The sequence below is a fragment of the Adelges cooleyi genome, unplaced genomic scaffold (genome assembly GCF_023614345.1).
Source record: "Adelges cooleyi isolate 19-005CV unplaced genomic scaffold, UGA_ACOO_1.1 ACOO_flye_CR_arks_rails_tigmint_CR_PRNA_21, whole genome shotgun sequence".
Classification (NCBI taxonomy): Eukaryota; Metazoa; Arthropoda; class Insecta; order Hemiptera; family Adelgidae; genus Adelges; species Adelges cooleyi.
This window is the reverse complement of record NW_026095871.1, coordinates 5,010,966-5,028,832: the sequence shown is the minus strand read 5'-3', so window position 1 is coordinate 5,028,832 and position 17,867 is coordinate 5,010,966. Positions and strand designations below refer to the sequence as shown.

Sequence of the window (17,867 nt, the reverse complement as noted above, 5' to 3'; positions counted from 1 at the left end):
GAAAACACTCTTTTCATTGTAACAGACATGCAGTGTGATTTTTCAAAAAAATAAACCGAGAGGGGACTAACTCCAATCGTTTGTTTGTACTTGGTGTTTTGATCCGTTTATGATTTTCAGTTAAAACAATTTCTATTGGCCTGTGAACCCCCAACCCTTTGCAATCAACTTTTGAAACTTAAATTGTAACATTAATGTAACATTTAATAACGTTAATACATAATATATAACGTTATATGTTAACGTTAGATTCTCGGCTGCGCTTCGAGGCTAAAACTGGTATTTTTGGCCGCGCCGATATATGCTGACGACATCTGTAGGCGTGCTGCAGCGTCCGCGGCTTCGACGACGGGGACGCCATCTGTACGCGGCACGCGTCGTGCCGGGCAAACGTATAAAAGTTCATGGTCGGGAGGTGGCGGCGGCGGCGGCGACTGCGGCAGCAGCGGGACAATCAATAACGGTGCGGCACCCTTTCGCGCGGCGGTGTCGATGCGTGCCGACGCCGAAGTTGGCCGAGACGCGCTGTCTTCCGCCTACGCGCTGCACACTCGCACGTCGGAGCAACCCAGCCCGCCGCACCCCGAGCAGATTATTGTCGTCGACGCAACACTAAAGCTACCCCGCGCGTTACACAACGATTCGTGCACGTGCGTGGGCGCCACATTTTTCCTCAATTGACCGAGTGTTTTTTTTTTTTTTTTTTAAATAATTACAATTATTAACCTAACACGCCAACGCGAGAGTCTCGACCCTTCGGCCAGTGTTTAGATGTAGGCAGTGCTCGGTCGTCGTGTACACGCCAGCGTCGTCGTCCGGATAACCGCGCAGGATACGTAACGTTTGGGTCAGGATATTGATGGCGTTGGCCACAACCGCGGTGGCCGTCTGGTTTTCGTCGTGATGGACCATTTGGATATCGGCGGTGGCTGCGGCACACGACGAGTGCGCAACACGATCACATGTCACACGACGTAAGTGGCCGCGGTGCTGGTGATCGCAGCAGCTCGGCTCGCTCTACGGGTAAGCGGCGGCCGCTGCGGGGTACGGTGTCCCGGTACCGGAGCGGGCTCTTCCACAACCGTTGGACGTGACAATTATGGTCGTGGCCGCAACCATGGCCAGCATGGATGACCACGAGAGGAAGATTGTCGTCGAGTTCTGTCAACTGCTCGAGCAGTCTAAGCAGTTATTCAACGGACTCCGGTGAGTCACCCTCGCTTACACGTCCCACGCGATCGATACCCATCGTCGCTGCACCCTGATAATTTCATTATAATAATATACTCTCCTTAGACCAGTCCTTATATTATTATTATCGCCACACTAATAACGACACTAGCATAACGTTCAAAACTTTAAGGGTCAACAACAATAGTGTAATTTATTTTTTTAAAACAAAAAAAAAACAATAAAATACATTAAATTATTGGCCAAAGAAACTGATAAGCTGTAACGGGAAATCAGGGCAGCAATCTTTTACATATAATTTTATCATTAACCCCGTTACAAATGTCACCAGCCCGCCTTTACTTTTTATCTACTTCTTTCGCCCAAAAATTTCTATTACTTCTTTAATAGGCTGAATCGATTTTACACGAATTGTACATTAATAGAACATATATTTTGGAAATGTACTTTTTTTTTACATACCAAGTATTTTTTCCGTCATGTTACAAAAAGTCGAACCTATTTACTCAAAACATATATAATTAAGTTTGTGATTGGTCCTTCGTTGGTGGCAATAAAATCACATTTAACGGTACTTTGACTTCAGTGTGGTCGGTAAATTATCATTTTCATTGCCAAACAGGACAGTGTCTGACTATAGACGACACCTTTAATTGCTAAACAAGGTGTTCCTCTAGTCGATCAGTTTCCATCAGTTAGCATGTCGGAAATTGTGGTTTGTTTAAATTAATTAAAATATAATCCATTCCGTCAGAAAAAAATTGTAAAACCACTATTTAAATGCGTTCAATATTAAGTCAATATTCTAATGTTAGCGTTTCAACCGTCTAGATTGTTCTGACTGATAACATGTTAACATAATACCTATTAGTGTTGATGACGGATCTAATCCTGTCTATGGACCGTTTTACTTGAGATAAAAACACAAATAGAAATAAATAAATGTTTAATTTTGTTTTATGCAGAGACCTTCCACAATGCGGTCAAAAAATTTGGCAAGGATATTTTGGCAAAACTTTCGACGTTTATACCAAACTTTGGAAGTTTCAACAGCAACACAGGTAAATGGGTTTTATTGTACCTATATTTCGTGACAATAATATAATATTATGGTAAACCGATACGATGACAACGTGATACCAGTATTAAATAACGCTGAAATATAATCGGTGAACTGAAATGTATTTGAATTATTACAATTTTGTTCATAGGCAAGTGCTGGATACAAAGTACGGTCTAAAGCGATGGCAAATAGGCGAAATAGCCTCGAAAATAGGTCAACTGTATTATCATTATTAGTGAGTATAAACATATTGTAATTATCGATTGTTTACCACACATTATTATACTGTCGGTGAAATAAAGAGCAAAAAAAACAACAATTTAACAAATTCACAATGCTTTAGACGACACTGACATATTTCATTAGAAATTCGGCTTTGTCCGCGCCTTAAGTGCTTTCCTAGATTTCAGATATAAATATTAATATGATTTTCTTTCATTTATTATTTCCTTTGGAACTATAGTAAAACCCACGCCGGGAGAGGTATCAGTTCTGTTTTCAAGGGTAAAACTCAAAAGGGTATACCGGAGCACGTCTCTAAAGCGTGACAGGCTTACGGTTTGCGAAATTCGTGAAATCCATTAAACTGCGATCGCCCTGTCAGATTGGCAACTAATTGAAAACAGCCCTTTCAACCGCGATTTTAAAATACAATTATATTTTGCAGTCTCAGGACGAGCGACACGAATAATTTGAACGAAGCGTATTCGTTTTATTCGGCCATCAGGGGAAGACAATACTACTCCAGGGTGTCGCAGGAAGACAGGTGCCACCTTAAGCACATAAGCTCAGATTGTTGTAAACGTGAAATGTATACATGTGTGTCCCATTGCAGGTCGGACCTAATGGTGAAAAAACTCAGATACTACGCCAGGTTCATTGTGGTGTGTCTGTTGCTCAGGCGGGTTGGAGCCATCCGAGAACTGTTGGCCGTAAGTTTATCGTTTATAATCCCGACCGATCAAAACCCTTTTAGTCACAAATGTTGTTTTAAAAGTAATCGATTATCATTATTTTTGTCATGTATCAAAATGTTGTCCATTCAGGTCAACCAAATGTGTCAATCAGAATCATTAATATGCTTCAATAGTAAAGGTAAAATATTAATTACTCCCTGGCTTGTCCCACGGTCTATGGCTGACCCTTTCAAGACCGCTACTGGCATAGTGATGGTCGTTAAAAAATAACCAAGTCAATTACAATTCCCATGAAAATTCTCACTCCCCCTGGAATTGGGCTTATTAGTTTATTGGATAAATTAAAAAAAACACTTTGACGGCCTTTTTTAATTTTGACCTTTAAAGTGATGAGAAAAGGACGATTGAATTTTTAAATAAAAAAATTTACTAAAAGTGACCAATTTTTGGGAAATGATCCATTAATTGAAGCCCTTTGAAAGCACAATCAGCACCGCCGTGCAAGAAAAAACGCAGAATTTTATCCATACATCTAGGTGGATAGGTTCTCCTCTCTCAAATAACTTGATTGGCAGGCGCCAAAGATGCCTGAAATTCCAACAGAATTTAGACTATAAATTCACAAGCGGTTCGAGTGTTAACATAGGCAGGAAGACGCCTTTTGAGGAGGTCAGTCTCAATCGATCTTCGTCGGTGGCGTTTTGATAAAATGGAAATTTAACCTAGATGGACACCTTCGCTTCTGAACTGTTATTTTCTCTTGGCCGGCTATATTGCTTAAGTATAATCGAACGGCCGTTTGTTTCAGGAACTCGACAAGCAAATCGTTGACTACACAAGCACTTATGAACCGGACGACCAATTGGAATGGTCTTTAGTGCTGGAAGAGATCAAAACGTTCGTAAAAGCCGACAGCATTGTGAACGTGTTACACGCCGACCAGAGCAGCGTTATACTCTCGCACAGGTAAAACCTTATAATTTTCCATTTTCCCTGAAAGTCCATTGCATTTCCCGTCCTTTCCTTCGCACTACTTTTGTCCGTCTCGTCGGTCTGTTGTAAGTCAAACGTTTCCGTGTTCGTTTCCCGAATGATACCTTACAACTACAGCTGTGATGACATGGCGGGTGGTACAAATAATAAGCGTTAACGCATGGTTCGTTTTCCTTATGGCACTTTGTCACGCAACCACAGTAATGATAAACTTTATTATATTTATTTTTTAACCGCTTCACACACAGATTGACACCGCTGACAACGCCTCCGGTGGAAAAGTCTACCATGATGAATCTCTCGTTGCAAGAGATTATACTCATAGGAAACGCCTCGGAACAGGTGAGCGATCCATTATGAAGCGTTGAATACTGAATGGTTTTGATTTTTTTTTCGTTATTGTTATGTACAGGTAAAATTTAGCGAAATGACCATCGACATGTTTCGCATGATGCAAACGTTGGAACGAGAGAAAAACCGAGAAGAAACGAATCACGTATCCGATCCACCTTCGAGAGCGTCTTTTGTGAGTGTTTCTCTATCTACTCTCCACACGTTGGCGTCTTTATTTACAATATGTATCCACATTTTCTTAAGTCTACCTCTACCTATTCAATGCCTAACAATCACTCCCATACGTCATTGCTGACTTAACCGAGGGATTATAACGTTTTTATTTCGTTCTAAATGACACAATTTATTCTGATTCTCTATATGACCTTTCTCTAAAGTTTCACTACTAAACTTTGAATTTGTATTTGCTTATTCTCAATCAAAAGTCGCCAATATACCATTACACACGTTTCTGGGACTCTTTTATTTCTCTAAACAGCTCACAATACCTCTTTGCTTTGCAGCTTGTCATAAATGTATACGTTTATATCAGTTTTAATTGAATTTGTGTAAGTCATACACCGAAAAAATACAACAATGAAAATAAACGAATCGTGGAAACTTTAAAAACGAATGTAAAGTTTTAAAAATAGTAATAAAGTATTCAGAAACAAAATATTACTACAGCTATTGCATTTTATGCTATTCAGCGTTTGCCTGTGAATTAACTCTCATTGGCGTGCATAAAACATTAAACGTCGGTTTCCAGTCACTTTATGTGCTAGGTTAAAAAAAAAAAAGTTAACAAGAACTCGGTCGCTGTCTTTGCGTGCCGGTAATAACTATGGAGCTGCTAATATATTTTATTTATTATTTTTTTTAGGAAAAAAGCTATTCGATAACTAGCAACAAAACGCTAGCGTATCCAATGATGGCGAATCATGACGTTAATAGTTCCAGGAGAGAAAATCCCCACAAATATATCTTGTACAAACCGACCATTACTCAAATAATGATGTTTTTAGCTACAGGTTTGCAAATGATACCTGCTACTAATACCTATTCATCTATATGTGTGTTAGCCGATGTTCAAGCGATTTGATTTTCTCTTTTAAGGTTTCAAAGAGCTTCCTGCCAATGGCGTGCTGCTCATGTACGTGTCGGCGGACGGATGCTTTCAGACCTCGAAACATGTTAACGACTGTAAGTTCATAGGCCGAAGCTTCCAAGTATACTTATACGAGCTTTTCTTATACAAACGGGTTGCTAACGCTTTTGTAATTGCGATTTTTCAGTGGGTTATGACTGCGGTGGTATTATGGCCAGTAGCAAACGAGAAATGGAACTGACGAACAAAAAAGGAGTGCACGTTAAAGAAATCCATTGGTGAGCTATTATTTTTTTATGCCCCCTAATGGTTAGTATTTATTTTTTACTTGTTCCTTCTTTGTCTACAGTCTGTATCCCGGAGACCTTTACCCGTTCACCAGAAAACCGTTGTTCGTCATCATCGATTCGGACAACAGCTTTGCCTTCCAGTACATTCCTCGGTATTTCGGTCATCCGTTCGTCGTGCTCATGTCTCCACAAGAGCTACCCGATAAACTGCACGGTAAGGAGAGTATAGAATACTCGACAGCAATGCCAATTACTAATGCATCGGTTGGTTTATCTTTATTACAGAACAACTACAGCACAACGGCAGTCTGTTTACGCTGTTCTTGCACAGTCCTCTGACGGCGTTTTGTCTTATTTGCAACATCTTAACGGTGAAAATGCACTTGTGGGAAAGGGCCAATTCGTACGTGGACAGATTCATCACGGAGGCCAGTCGACTGTTCACCAGCAAAGTTAAACCAGGTAAATCAAACGGTCTTTGTTGTTGTTGTACCACCGCCGGTATTGCACAATTAATACACGTGTAAAACGTTCAATTGTTTCAGACGTATCGTACATACAGTTCTTCGGTGACGATTTCCTAAGGCTTCTATTGTTGCGCTATGTTTTTTGTCACGTCGTCTTACGACACCATCGGGCTTTCAACGTAAGTCGGTTGTTATTTAGAAAAATCGTATGACAAGATGCCAAGATGCATTGTACTGAGGCAGTTCTAAAAAAAAAATAAGTATCCCGATAAGGTTTAGGTATTTTCAAAATCTTAAAATTACGAATTTTTCTAAATTAAATAAAAATACAGATTACAAAAATTACAAATTAACGATCGTTTGATCTATACAAAAGAGTAAAGACTAATCACAAAGTTTAATTAAAGCTAAAAACGTTGAAACGTGATAAGGCTAGTGTTTATATCGAGGCTAGTGTTTATGGTCTTATCACTTGCATATCATAATAATATCACAGAACAAACATAAAGGAAACTGTTCAATTTTTTTCATGGGCACTTACGTGATGAGATAAAATCATGTCCGACATCTTGAATATGATCGAGAAATGGGCAGTGCTGATAGATGTAGGGAAATTCTTATTTTTCGTTCATTCTGGCTAAAATGTTCATTGGACAAACGCGGGAAAATGCGACGACATTGTTGTCGGCGTATGACATTTAGTAAATGAACAGTGTAGCCATAAGTCATAGAAAAATTAAAAACGATGAAATATCTGCGCTCTGGCGTCACTGCCCATTTCTCAATATGTCATTCTTATCACGATATTTAATTGATTCTCTACTATAAGTAAACAATATATTATCAGCTGACTATAGATTTGTGTTCAGTCATGCAAGAGAACGGATGAACCAAGTAGATGTGTCAATTAGGATTTGCTATAGTTGAAAAGATGCTAACCTAACCGTTTTGTTTTAACGTGTAATGTTTGTTCAGGGAGAACAATATCTTCCGCGGTGTCAGCCACCTTTACCATTGGCGAGCTTTTTGGAAGAAATTTCCCTGAAGAAATATGTCAGAGAATTGGCAAAACATTTGGACGTCTTGTCGCATTTCGAAAACTTCGAATGATCCTCCACGACCAGTATCAGAATCGATTACCGGTCGTTCACTTCTTCCAGTATCAAAATAATTACTATTATTATTATTGTTATTTGATTATTATTATTATTATTATATTATATTAGTTATGTAGAAAATACCGGAACATGTTTATTGTATAAAAAAAAACCGTACAATATATATAATAATATTATGTACAAAGTCGGATAAAAATGTATGTATAAAATCCGCTGCCATGTTGATCCGGCTTTTGACCAAACGTACTTATAACGACGGTGATTTCTTCGATTAGTGTTATTGTTTCGTTCTAATTTGTACAATATTATTCTTGAGACCACACAGACAACCCACTGCGGTAGACCTGTGTCTTGAGACGGTTCCAAATTTCCGGTCAGCTCGGTAATGGCCAAAAATTATTAGCGTTTAAACATTTGTATTTGTTATCTTCGTTATAATTTTTATGTAAACTGTAATAAAATATTATAAGTACCAACTGTAATGTATTCAAGTTGGATAAAAAAAAAAAAAAATTTCACGACAAATCGTATCTTATCAAAACATTCTTATTTTTTTTTGTTTTCTTCCAATTTCATCAGTTTGTTTCCAAATCTTCCATTTTATAATATGTAATGAATATAAGTACTTATTAAAACAAATTACACAAAAATAATGTTTAGAAAAGTACAGTATTTTTTATAAAATTCGTCGATATATTTGTATTAATTATATATAATATATATATACTATTATTATTATAATGTTTAAGTGTCGTCAAAATTTGGTTGAGAAAAAAGAACCAAGATTTCTTATACCTATAATTCGTTTTTTTATTATTTCTTTCTACTTATTATTATTACCATTATTGTTGTTATAATTTCTGTACATTTAATTTAGCCCCTGTATTTTTCAAATAATATATGTTATATTTCAGAGAGTCGAGTATTAATTATAGTCGTATGAATATTATTATTTATATAATAAAAATAATGATAATAATAACTGTGTAAAACGATTTTGTTCATTAAGATGTATTATTTGTGTCTAGTGAAAATTGTTTTATCTATATTATAATTGTACAGAAAATCGCAATGCGTTTATAAAACGATTTTTATTAATTATTGACGTGTTGTAATTACTTGTGAGTTGCACCAGATATTACAGGTCAGGTCTTGGTAAATTATTCAACTCAGCAGATAAAATACAAACAACATTTAATTGTTTAATAACAAGCAACAACCAAGAGAGTAGCTAAGTGATGTCATAGGTGTGTCTTGGGTCATTTTTTATCTGTCCTCTTTTAAAAACTATTTTATTATAAATGAAAAACCCTTACTTCTCCTCATACCGAAACATAACCTAGTCGGTTACAAGGTTCTTGATAGGGGTTTTAAGCACCCGGTTAACGTTAACATAATATTACCTTTTCATAGATATTTTTGAAGTATGGTAACACATCGTCTGGTCGAATTTCAATATTATAAGACTCAGGGTGTATCACACCTGACCTTGGGATTAAACTTGAAAACAAAAACAATAATATAATTAATTAATCTTTTTTTTTATGATGTTTTCGGGTGACATGATGAATATGTAATAACGCGAAAGATGTGGGACATCCGATGATTATACGACAAACCCGAAAGGAAGAGTTTATTTTTAATTGGCGATTTTGGAGCATTTCCAAAAAGTGTTAAGTGCGGCGGGTGAGCGACCAAAAAACCGGCGGCCAGCGTGCACACACAAACTGTTTTCCGCATTCGTACCGCGAGATTGTCAGTCGGAGTTCAAAACAAACCCACAGAATATTGTACACTTTGAAGAAACGCATTTGGAAGGAAAAAATTGTGTACTTAAATGGGCGAGTGTCTTCCTGTCCCGCCGCCGGCCTAGGTCTATTTATGTAACACCTTTTTCGTCAAAATGGAGGAAGGTCCAGGTCGGTATGATATTCATATTATAATATTTTAGTAGTCACACATTATCCAATAAGTAATTTTCGTGACCATAGTGACGTGCCATGCGTATTATTACTGTATTGTTTTATCTTTTTAAATTGATATTTCGAGGGAAAAAAAAGCATAGGTATACAGTACTGCTTGAAATAGATAATAGATGCATTTATAATGCCAATTGATTTTACAATAATCAAATAAGATAAATATTTAAATTTTGATAGTGTATAGTGTTAAGTTTGATGGTTTTACTGAAACTGGGAAATGTCGCTGATTGTAATAATAAGATGTTTAAACAAAACTATGTTAATAGTTAATACTCGTTAGGTATGATAATATGTATGTACCTACAGCTATTTATCTTAATTATTAATATTCCTTGACAGAGTCAAACGCTCATCACGGTTTGGACTGTCTTGTGCCCGAAGTGGAGCTGTCGTCGATAGGCGAGTCGACACCAGGCAGATCCACGCCAGGCAGATCGACACCAGGTAGGTCACCCGGCAGTCGACACCGACCAAATCGATTTCGAACCGATCTACACCGTATAGATCACGGTCGTGGTAGATCGCCGTCGGACAGGTCGTCCTCGCCGAGTAAATCGCCGTCGGGCAGATCGACGCCAGGTAGATCGACGACACCCGAACCGCCGCCCGTACCGCCAGCGACTTATCATTGGGAAGAAGTGAGGAGACAACGAATGACCGGAGGTTACCCTTGGACTCACCTGAACAAGCCACCTTATGACGAAAACACATGGGACGAGTACGAAAGGCAAGTGCTTCGTATGGTCAAAGTGTAATCAGTAAAACCAATTTGTTTTTTTTATCAATAAATCTCATATCTACCCGTAGCAATAAGTTGAAATGTAAACGCCTAAGTCTTCAATATTAATGGTGAATATGAAATCATCATTGAGATCATTTACTATAAATATTTACAATGTTTGTAATGCGCGTTGTCGAATACAGCCAAACGATAACAATAATAACAATGATCGTTTGCAATTGCTATAATAAAATCAAAATGCACTCAAATCAAATTTCTGGTGCGTTTTTATTATTATTATCGATTTAAACATTTTTAATTAAAACAATTATGATTATAGGACAGACAATTTGTGTGCATTTATAATTGGACAGTTAACAAAGTCGCTGATACACTATTTTTTTTTCTTTAGAACTGTTTACACATATTTCTATACAATTCTTTGTTCTCAACTGTAAGATGATAATCAGTTTGTATTTGGTCATCAAAGAACTTGTGTTTGCTTATAAAGTAATATTGAGTTAACCGTCTGCAAATAAATGATCAAATAATTTATTATGGTTCTAAAAATATACACATATTTTTTGTTAGAACCAAATAACAACGTCCTAATCAAAACGCGTTTAATGCACTGTAATCTTTATAAAAAAAAAAGGTATTCATACATCCTTTTTATGAACGCACTGAATGTAAATATTGAATTCATTTTATTTTTACTCATTTTCCAATGTTTTAATCGGGTCAAGAACCATAAAACAACGATTTATTCGAGTAAACTCGATCGTCTGATAACAATTTTTTTTTTTATTTGACGACTTAATTGTGATGTCATTTTCTCTTGTAGGTCACTAACGACGGGTGATTAATACTCATTACCAACCGTACTCGATACTTATTAGATAGATAAACACATATATTTTAATAGAAAAAAGCAAAATCTTATTATGTCACACAATCGAAGACAATAGATGTACAAATCGATGGATGAGATTAACGAACATGATCTCAGTTTTGACAAACAATCTTTCAAGTTTCTATACTACATATCGGCCATTAGCATGTGTTTGCGCGGGGTGCAAAGACATCTGGGCGGTTTTTTCCATATTGCTCGGTGTAATTAATTAGTTTGCGCAGAACCACGAATAGCTCATTTTTTTTTTTTGCCTGGTAAATATGTCCGTGGGTCAGCCAAAATAATGTTGTTTTGGCAACCGTTTACAGATGACAATTTCGATTTCTGTAGGAAAAAAAAAATCGTGCGCGATTGTGTGGCGCGTGGTCGAGCTCTCTGGCGTTAGTATAGGCGACAATGCAATAATAATAAATGAACATTTCTCAGTGTAGTCTAGAAATCTAATGCGGTCGCCGGTCTCTCGCGCCGCATTCGCCTTTTCCCGGGACATGCCATCAGCTGAAAATATTCGCAATCGTTGTCTTGAGTCTGTAAACCGTAATACCAACGCTAGACAATAATATGGGGTGAGTACAACAGTTGTTACATATGTAATTTAAAACAATTCATTTATATTCCCTCGGTTATTTATTAACGGTGAAAGTTTTTTTTTTCGTCTCCTGGCACAATATTTCACCCTGGACCGCCTAAATATCAGCGATTTTGGAACCTAATGAATATATAATACATAAAACCCCATTAGTTAATAATACATAACAGATTTAACGTGGGCGTTAATATTTTCTTACAGTGTAAAGATTCACCATACTCGATATAACTAGGCGTCTAAGTTTTTTAGTATATTTATTAATTTTTTTTATCAAGTAACATATAAGTAAATACTTTGCACAATAATCAATTAACATTATTATAATATAATTAAAATATGCTACATCAATCTTAATATTTATATGATGTTTACCAACTCGTTTATTAGATCAATTGGCAATTTTCAACGTAGCAGTTAAATATAATACATGCAACATACATGTATGTAACATGTATGTACCAACATACATATCCACCTCTGCGGAGGACATAGGTATTTTTAATTTTAGTGATATAAAAAAACAAAGAAAAAAATGTTTGGAACTCGACGTACGCGAGCGTGTTGCACAAGTACGCCCTAGAGGTGTCCAACAACACACTTGTGTCCGCTCTACTTTTAGACGACTGTCCGACGGCGGGACACCTATAAATACATTTTTGCTATGTCGTCGACACACACGATTCTTGGCATGCCGGAATCTCGGCGTGTCGGTTTTCGCCAAATAAACGTAACCCTCCTTCGACGTTCCCTTGTATTATGACATATCACTCATGTTATTACACGGTATCGTTTACAGGGATCACGTGTACGAACCTGTAACGCCGGCGGCCAGCGCGGACAAGCTGTCGGTGCCGGAAAAACAGCAGTCCACCGCCACCGCCGCCGCCGCCAAGGAGGAGAACCGGCACTTTTTGCGCATACCGTTGGCCGAAGAAATCGTGATGGCCGACGAGACAGGATCGGACGACGAGGAGGACGACCACGAGGAGGACTGTCAACGGTCTGAAGAAGACGAATACGAAGACGAGTTCGGCGAAGACGACGACGACGACGACGACAAAAAGAGGACGACGGACGAATCGATTTACGAGGGTGAAAACGAAAACTCGTCGTCCGTCGACCGAGACCGGCCGACCAAGATGAAAGCGTTTCAGCAAAAGTGCAAGGTCAAGGCGGGCGTGCTGCGGGCCAAGTTGCACGGAGTGACCAAGCGCAAGCCCAAACAGAAAATAGTGCCCGCGGACGCGTCCGGCGAAGGCGCCGACAAGGCCCGCCGACGGTTCGGTCAGCTCGCGACGCTCCCAAAAAAATTAAATTTCAACGCGCCCAACATCCGTCTGCCGTCTACTTTCGGCCGGTCCAAACGGCACGAAAACGACGGCGACGAAGAACAGGCGGCCGCCAGCAAGACCGGCGGCCGGTTCAACCTGCCGCGGTTCCGGTTCCCCAGGTCCACTTCCGAATCTCCCAAACCGTCCAAATCGACCCGCATCGGTGGATCCCGGCTGTCCATACCCAACTTTCGCCCGCGCACCTGGTCGGACGCGTCAAAAGCGTCCAGGCCGCCGACGGCTGACGGCGGTGGCGGTCGCATAAAAACCAAACTCATGGAGTTCGGCACTTACCCGAGAATATTTTCCAAACGCAGAAAGGTGCAAGACGGACCGAGAGAAGACAATACGAAGACGCCGCCGGAGTGCAACCCGGAGACGCCGTCGACGAAGCGAAAGGAATCGTTCCACCGGCGGTTCTTCCGATCGCACCACAAAGAGTCCACTCCGGGCCCGCCCGAGACGACGGCGGCTTCGTTGGCCGCGGAAGAGGAGATCACGGATGAGGGACACGCGTCCAAAGAGTCGCTGGCCGAGTTCGGCGACAGCGATTTGCAAGAAGTGGTATCGCTGAGCGACGATTGCAGCCGGTCAAAAGACACCAAGAGCATGTGCGAGCACAGGGCGGGTGTGATCGAGGAAATCGATTCGGACGAGTTTTTCTTGCGCGAGAAGGGCTTGAGCCACGGCGACGTGCATATCAGCAATTACTTGTCGTCAGAAATCAAGCACGTGTTCCGATCAAGCCGGACGAGTTCCGACGAGCAACGCGAAAATGGCACGTCGGTACCCGTTCGCCCGTGCCGCACCAATTCGTTAAGGAAACCCATGCGGTCGCAAAACGGCACGAACACGCTCAACGTGAACGACCATCAGCGGTTCAGCACGATGCCCAAATCGTTCGGTAGCATAACTCCGTTCAACGTCAAAAAGACGGACAACGACAGCGTTCCGGAGAACATCATTACCAGCACAACGTTCGAACCCAACTCTACGCTTCCTCCTGCGTTCAGAGTGCCCTGGAGGACGGCCGACAAGGAGAACGTAGTGGCGCACATGCCGCCCAAACCGCCAGCACGCCAACGAATGACGATCCAACGTTGTTCAACATTCGACACGCGGTCCATGATCGATCTATCCCGGAAGAGAAGCCAATCGCAAACCGTAAGTGTCGTTGTCGGTTTTGTTTTCAATATTTTATACATCTTTAACATTTAATATTAACTAAATATTTTCTTTACTGTCTATTTTTAAATTGAGATTATTGATAATTATTTTAGTCAAAACTGTCACTTAAGATCAAGTTTATTTTAAACTATCTGGTACTTACTCTTTTATTTTCGCGTGGTGTTTGGATTACTCTATTAATACTTAGTGTGACGCCCACGTAGACTGTCGTCACTTTAAACCTGTAGATATTCCGAAAACCTAATCAATCATTCATTGATCGACGTTGTTTTGGTACAAGAAATTAAAAAATATACATTGCTTCCCTCACGTAAATGTTATTACATGTCAAATGATCATATTTAATTTATTAAAAAATAAAATTTAATATTTTCGTGTTATAAGAATACGCAAAAATTTCATAAACAAAAAGCTCGGGTAACTTTAATTGTTTTTTTATTCTTAAAAATAACTCGAGATTTACTAGTTTGGACGAATTTCAAATAATCCGTTTTTCATTACAGCACAGCATTGCTTAACAAGCATCCAAGAGAAAAATATTAGATATTATTCATTTTTAATAAAACGGTTTTCAACATATTTTATCATCGATTATTTTTGTTGTATCAAAGACCCCATTACGATTTTAATTCGTTTGTTTTTATAAATATATTTTAAATCGGATAGTGTAGGTACTTGGCAAACTGTTTTTTTTTCGGACATCTATTATTTGGCTCGACCAAACTACAAGCGACGTCTAAATATTTTGTTGGCGTTTTCTCGATAGAACATTTTATTATCTAACTATACGCTCGGCTCTATTTATATAATAAAATATATGGCACCTGAATACTAATACTAATTGGCGGGTTTACAATATATATTTTATAGGTATTAACAGTAATTATTTAATAATGGTTTTAAACAATAGTTATTATTTTTTAGGGATTCCTGCAACAAATCAACTTTTCAGAAACCGCGCCGAAAGCACCACTTCGAAGGTCCAGGGTATCGTTGGCCGACACGGACAGGGAGAACTCTGTTGGTTTCGATAAAACGTTTGCGGCCGACAGGAGCGCACCGACACCGCCGTTGCGTCGTTCTCGCATGTCGCTCAACACCGACACGGACGCCGAAGAGCGGAATATCACGGTTCAAGGAATAACAAAGAAACGCACTCCGCCGCCGCGGCCGGTGTTTCCCGGATACGCGACGGTGGACAAGTCGTCGTCGTTGATGACACCGGAATCGCCGATGAGACACATGCGGAAGAAGTCGTACGACGTGATCAAGAGCCAGGAGTTCGGTGGATTTTTCACAATACCCAGATCTTACAACTTCAACAAACCCACCACCGCCGCAGCCGCCCAACCGCAAGATCATCCGATAAACTTACCGCAGCCCGCCCGGCCGGCCAGGGCATACAACACTTTAGGACCGCCCCGGCCGCAAAGACGCCGCCGGGAAAACGAGTACGGTGACGTGGCCGATGACAACCGGACCGACCATCAGACAGATCCACCGTCCACCGAGGACGAAACTGGACCGGCAAAAGTGTTGATCTCGGGCGATGTGATCGAAAAAATGAAGCTCAGGCCACTGCCGTCGCCGCCTCCTCCGCCCCGTAGGACCAAGGCCCCGGACGAACTACCCGTGCTCATCCAGAGGAGGAACACCGACTCAGTGTTGACTCCTTTTTTAGGGGCACGAGAAACATCTGTAGCATCTTATAAATTGGCTACCGATGTTTCTCGGCGAAACGAAGACGTCTCAATCGCCATACAAACGGACCCACTGCCGGACGGATACGAGCTAGACGACGTCGGGTCCAGCTGCGACTCGGCGTCCGATAACGGCGAGCGGCCTACGTCCAGGTTGTCCGCTACTTCCGACCACCAACATAACCGGCCAACGTCTAGGATATCCATTGACGAGCACGTAGATGAACAACAATCATCTAGATCGCTTGTGGTAGAAAAGTGTGACGCCGCCGCCGCCACCTCTAGAGTGATTTGCGCGCATAAAATTAACGTCGACGAGCTGGAAGTGGGCAAACTCACCATAGCCGATATCCGAAGCCAACACTTGGACGTGGACGGCATAACGGGATCGTGCCTGAAAATTGCTCATTTGTCCAGCGGATTACCCAACAGCGCCGCTCTGCCGTGTCACGACGACCAACGGTACCCGCGGTTGGCGTCGCGCGAACCGCCGGCGCACGTAACCGACGAGACCATGTCCGTCCAGTCGCGAGTATCGTCCATGTACCCGGAAGTGGACTCGGACGAGGACCGGACGAGCATGATGGGCGCACCAACTCCGCCGCGACGTCGTAGCAAGCCGCCGCAGTCGTTGGACCGCGGCCGGCATGTTGATATCGCAGCGGCTGCCGACCCGTCCATCACCGAACTCAGTTGCCAGTTGTTCCGGCTGTGCCACTCGAACGTTTGCGGTCTGTTCAACAAAGTAGTGCAGCAAGTGGTGCCCGAGGACTCGGAGAAACAGCGCGACTTGCAGGCGGCTCTATGCTTCTTGAGCATAGTGTTGGCCGGTCTCCTTATATTGGGATTCGGCAACGAAAAAACCGTTCATCACCACCATTGGGACTTTCAGTTTCCACCGCCCAACTAATGAGGAGCACACCGCCAAGTTAATGATGCTTTTTTGTTTTTTTGCATTTTATAATTATTGTGTAGTGATCGTTAAATAATAATTGTTATCTACCGTTAGAGATTCTACCGATGTTTAGATAGAACGTTGGAATTTAGAGTGACGTGACGATAAAGCCTTTGACGAAAAAGGCAGTTTTGCATTTAAAATGTTACAACAATAACCCAATTTAAAAAGTACATTATAAACCTATGTCGTATACAGGGTGGTTCATTAAGGGTAAGACACTCATTTTCTCATAAAATAATGGTAATTATGTAGGGTTTGTTTTGGGAGACACTTTTTTTTCTTTAATATCTCAAAATACCAAATATTTACTTTTCTAGAACTCTATCAACTTTTGAAACATAAATGGTATTGTTTAACTAACAAGTCAACATTTACAGCAAATTATTTAAAAAGTTAATTGAATATAATATACATTAAAGTTTAAAAAGTTGATAGAGCCTCGAAAAGAATAAATAGAAACTATATAAATTTGAATGTTGTCTAATATTGTAAAATAGGTAACATAAACTAAAGTGTCTCCAAATAGAAAAACTACAAAATTGCAATTATTGTAAGAGATAACTAATGTGTTGTTCTTAACAAATCACTTTGTATGATAGATTTTAGTTGAAATATGTTTTCGTGAAAACTATTGAGAAAAAAAAATATGGCACAATTTTAGTAAATGTTATTTTGTTTTTAATAATTAAGCATGTAACACGTTCACGTCTGAATTTAGTTTTTTATATTACGTATAAAGATTTTTAGGATATCAAAATGACTTGCTTATTTTTTTTACTAGATTCATAAAATATTTATTATACAATCAAAAAATATTTAACTATTTGTAATAGTATAATATAATATTATGTTGTTTACACACTATCGACTAGTTCAAGTAGTAAATTTTATGTCATTATAATACAGTCTTATCAAAAACCGATTACACTATAATTTTATTATTGATATTAATATTAATATTATTTATATATATGCTAAATTGTATGTATTAATGTCAGTTGTCAA

The 17,867-nt window shown here is 39.7% G+C and overlaps 2 protein-coding genes across 3 annotated transcripts; both read left to right on the top strand.

Annotated features, from left to right (window-relative positions):
• The first annotated feature begins 523 nt into the window (after positions 1–523).
• Positions 524–8,210, top strand: LOC126834763 (protein SCAI). Of its 2 annotated transcripts, XM_050566927.1 has the most exons (15): positions 528–1,206; positions 2,157–2,252; positions 2,403–2,489; positions 2,922–3,020; positions 3,090–3,186; positions 3,980–4,137; positions 4,413–4,506; positions 4,577–4,690; positions 5,381–5,528; positions 5,614–5,700; positions 5,793–5,883; positions 5,955–6,109; positions 6,181–6,357; positions 6,441–6,541; positions 7,338–8,201. In XM_050566927.1, exons 1-15 carry the CDS (start codon positions 1,100–1,102, stop codon positions 7,470–7,472), a joined length of 1,746 nt encoding a protein of 581 aa, XP_050422884.1. In that variant the 5' UTR covers positions 528–1,099; the 3' UTR covers positions 7,473–8,201. The 2 variants fall into 2 exon arrangements, with proteins under 2 accessions (XP_050422883.1, XP_050422884.1); XM_050566926.1 differs by having other exon boundaries at positions 524–1,206; positions 2,922–3,186; positions 7,338–8,210.
• Positions 8,211–9,179: 969 nt separating this feature from the next.
• LOC126834181 (uncharacterized) lies at positions 9,180–17,792 on the top strand. Its single transcript, XM_050565931.1, is given in 6 exon segments — positions 9,180–9,399; positions 9,802–9,912; positions 9,915–9,972; positions 10,031–10,189; positions 12,482–14,180; positions 15,129–17,792. Coding segments are annotated over 6 exon segments (3,729 nt in total). The 5' UTR covers positions 9,180–9,383; the 3' UTR covers positions 16,815–17,792.
• The last annotated feature ends 75 nt before the right edge of the window (positions 17,793–17,867 follow it).

Bases quoted from the DNA above. Each gene is read 5' to 3' on its own strand.
- LOC126834763 (XM_050566926.1), top strand. From the start codon at position 1,100: ATGGTCGTGGCCGCAACCATGGCCAGCATGGATGACCACGAGAGGAAG. The intron at 5,529-5,613 runs GTTTGCAAATGA...TTCTCTTTTAAG, and splicing joins AATGATGTTTTTAGCTACAG to GTTTCAAAGAGCTTCCTGCC. The intron at 5,701-5,792 runs GTAAGTTCATAG...GCGATTTTTCAG, and splicing joins CTCGAAACATGTTAACGACT to TGGGTTATGACTGCGGTGGT.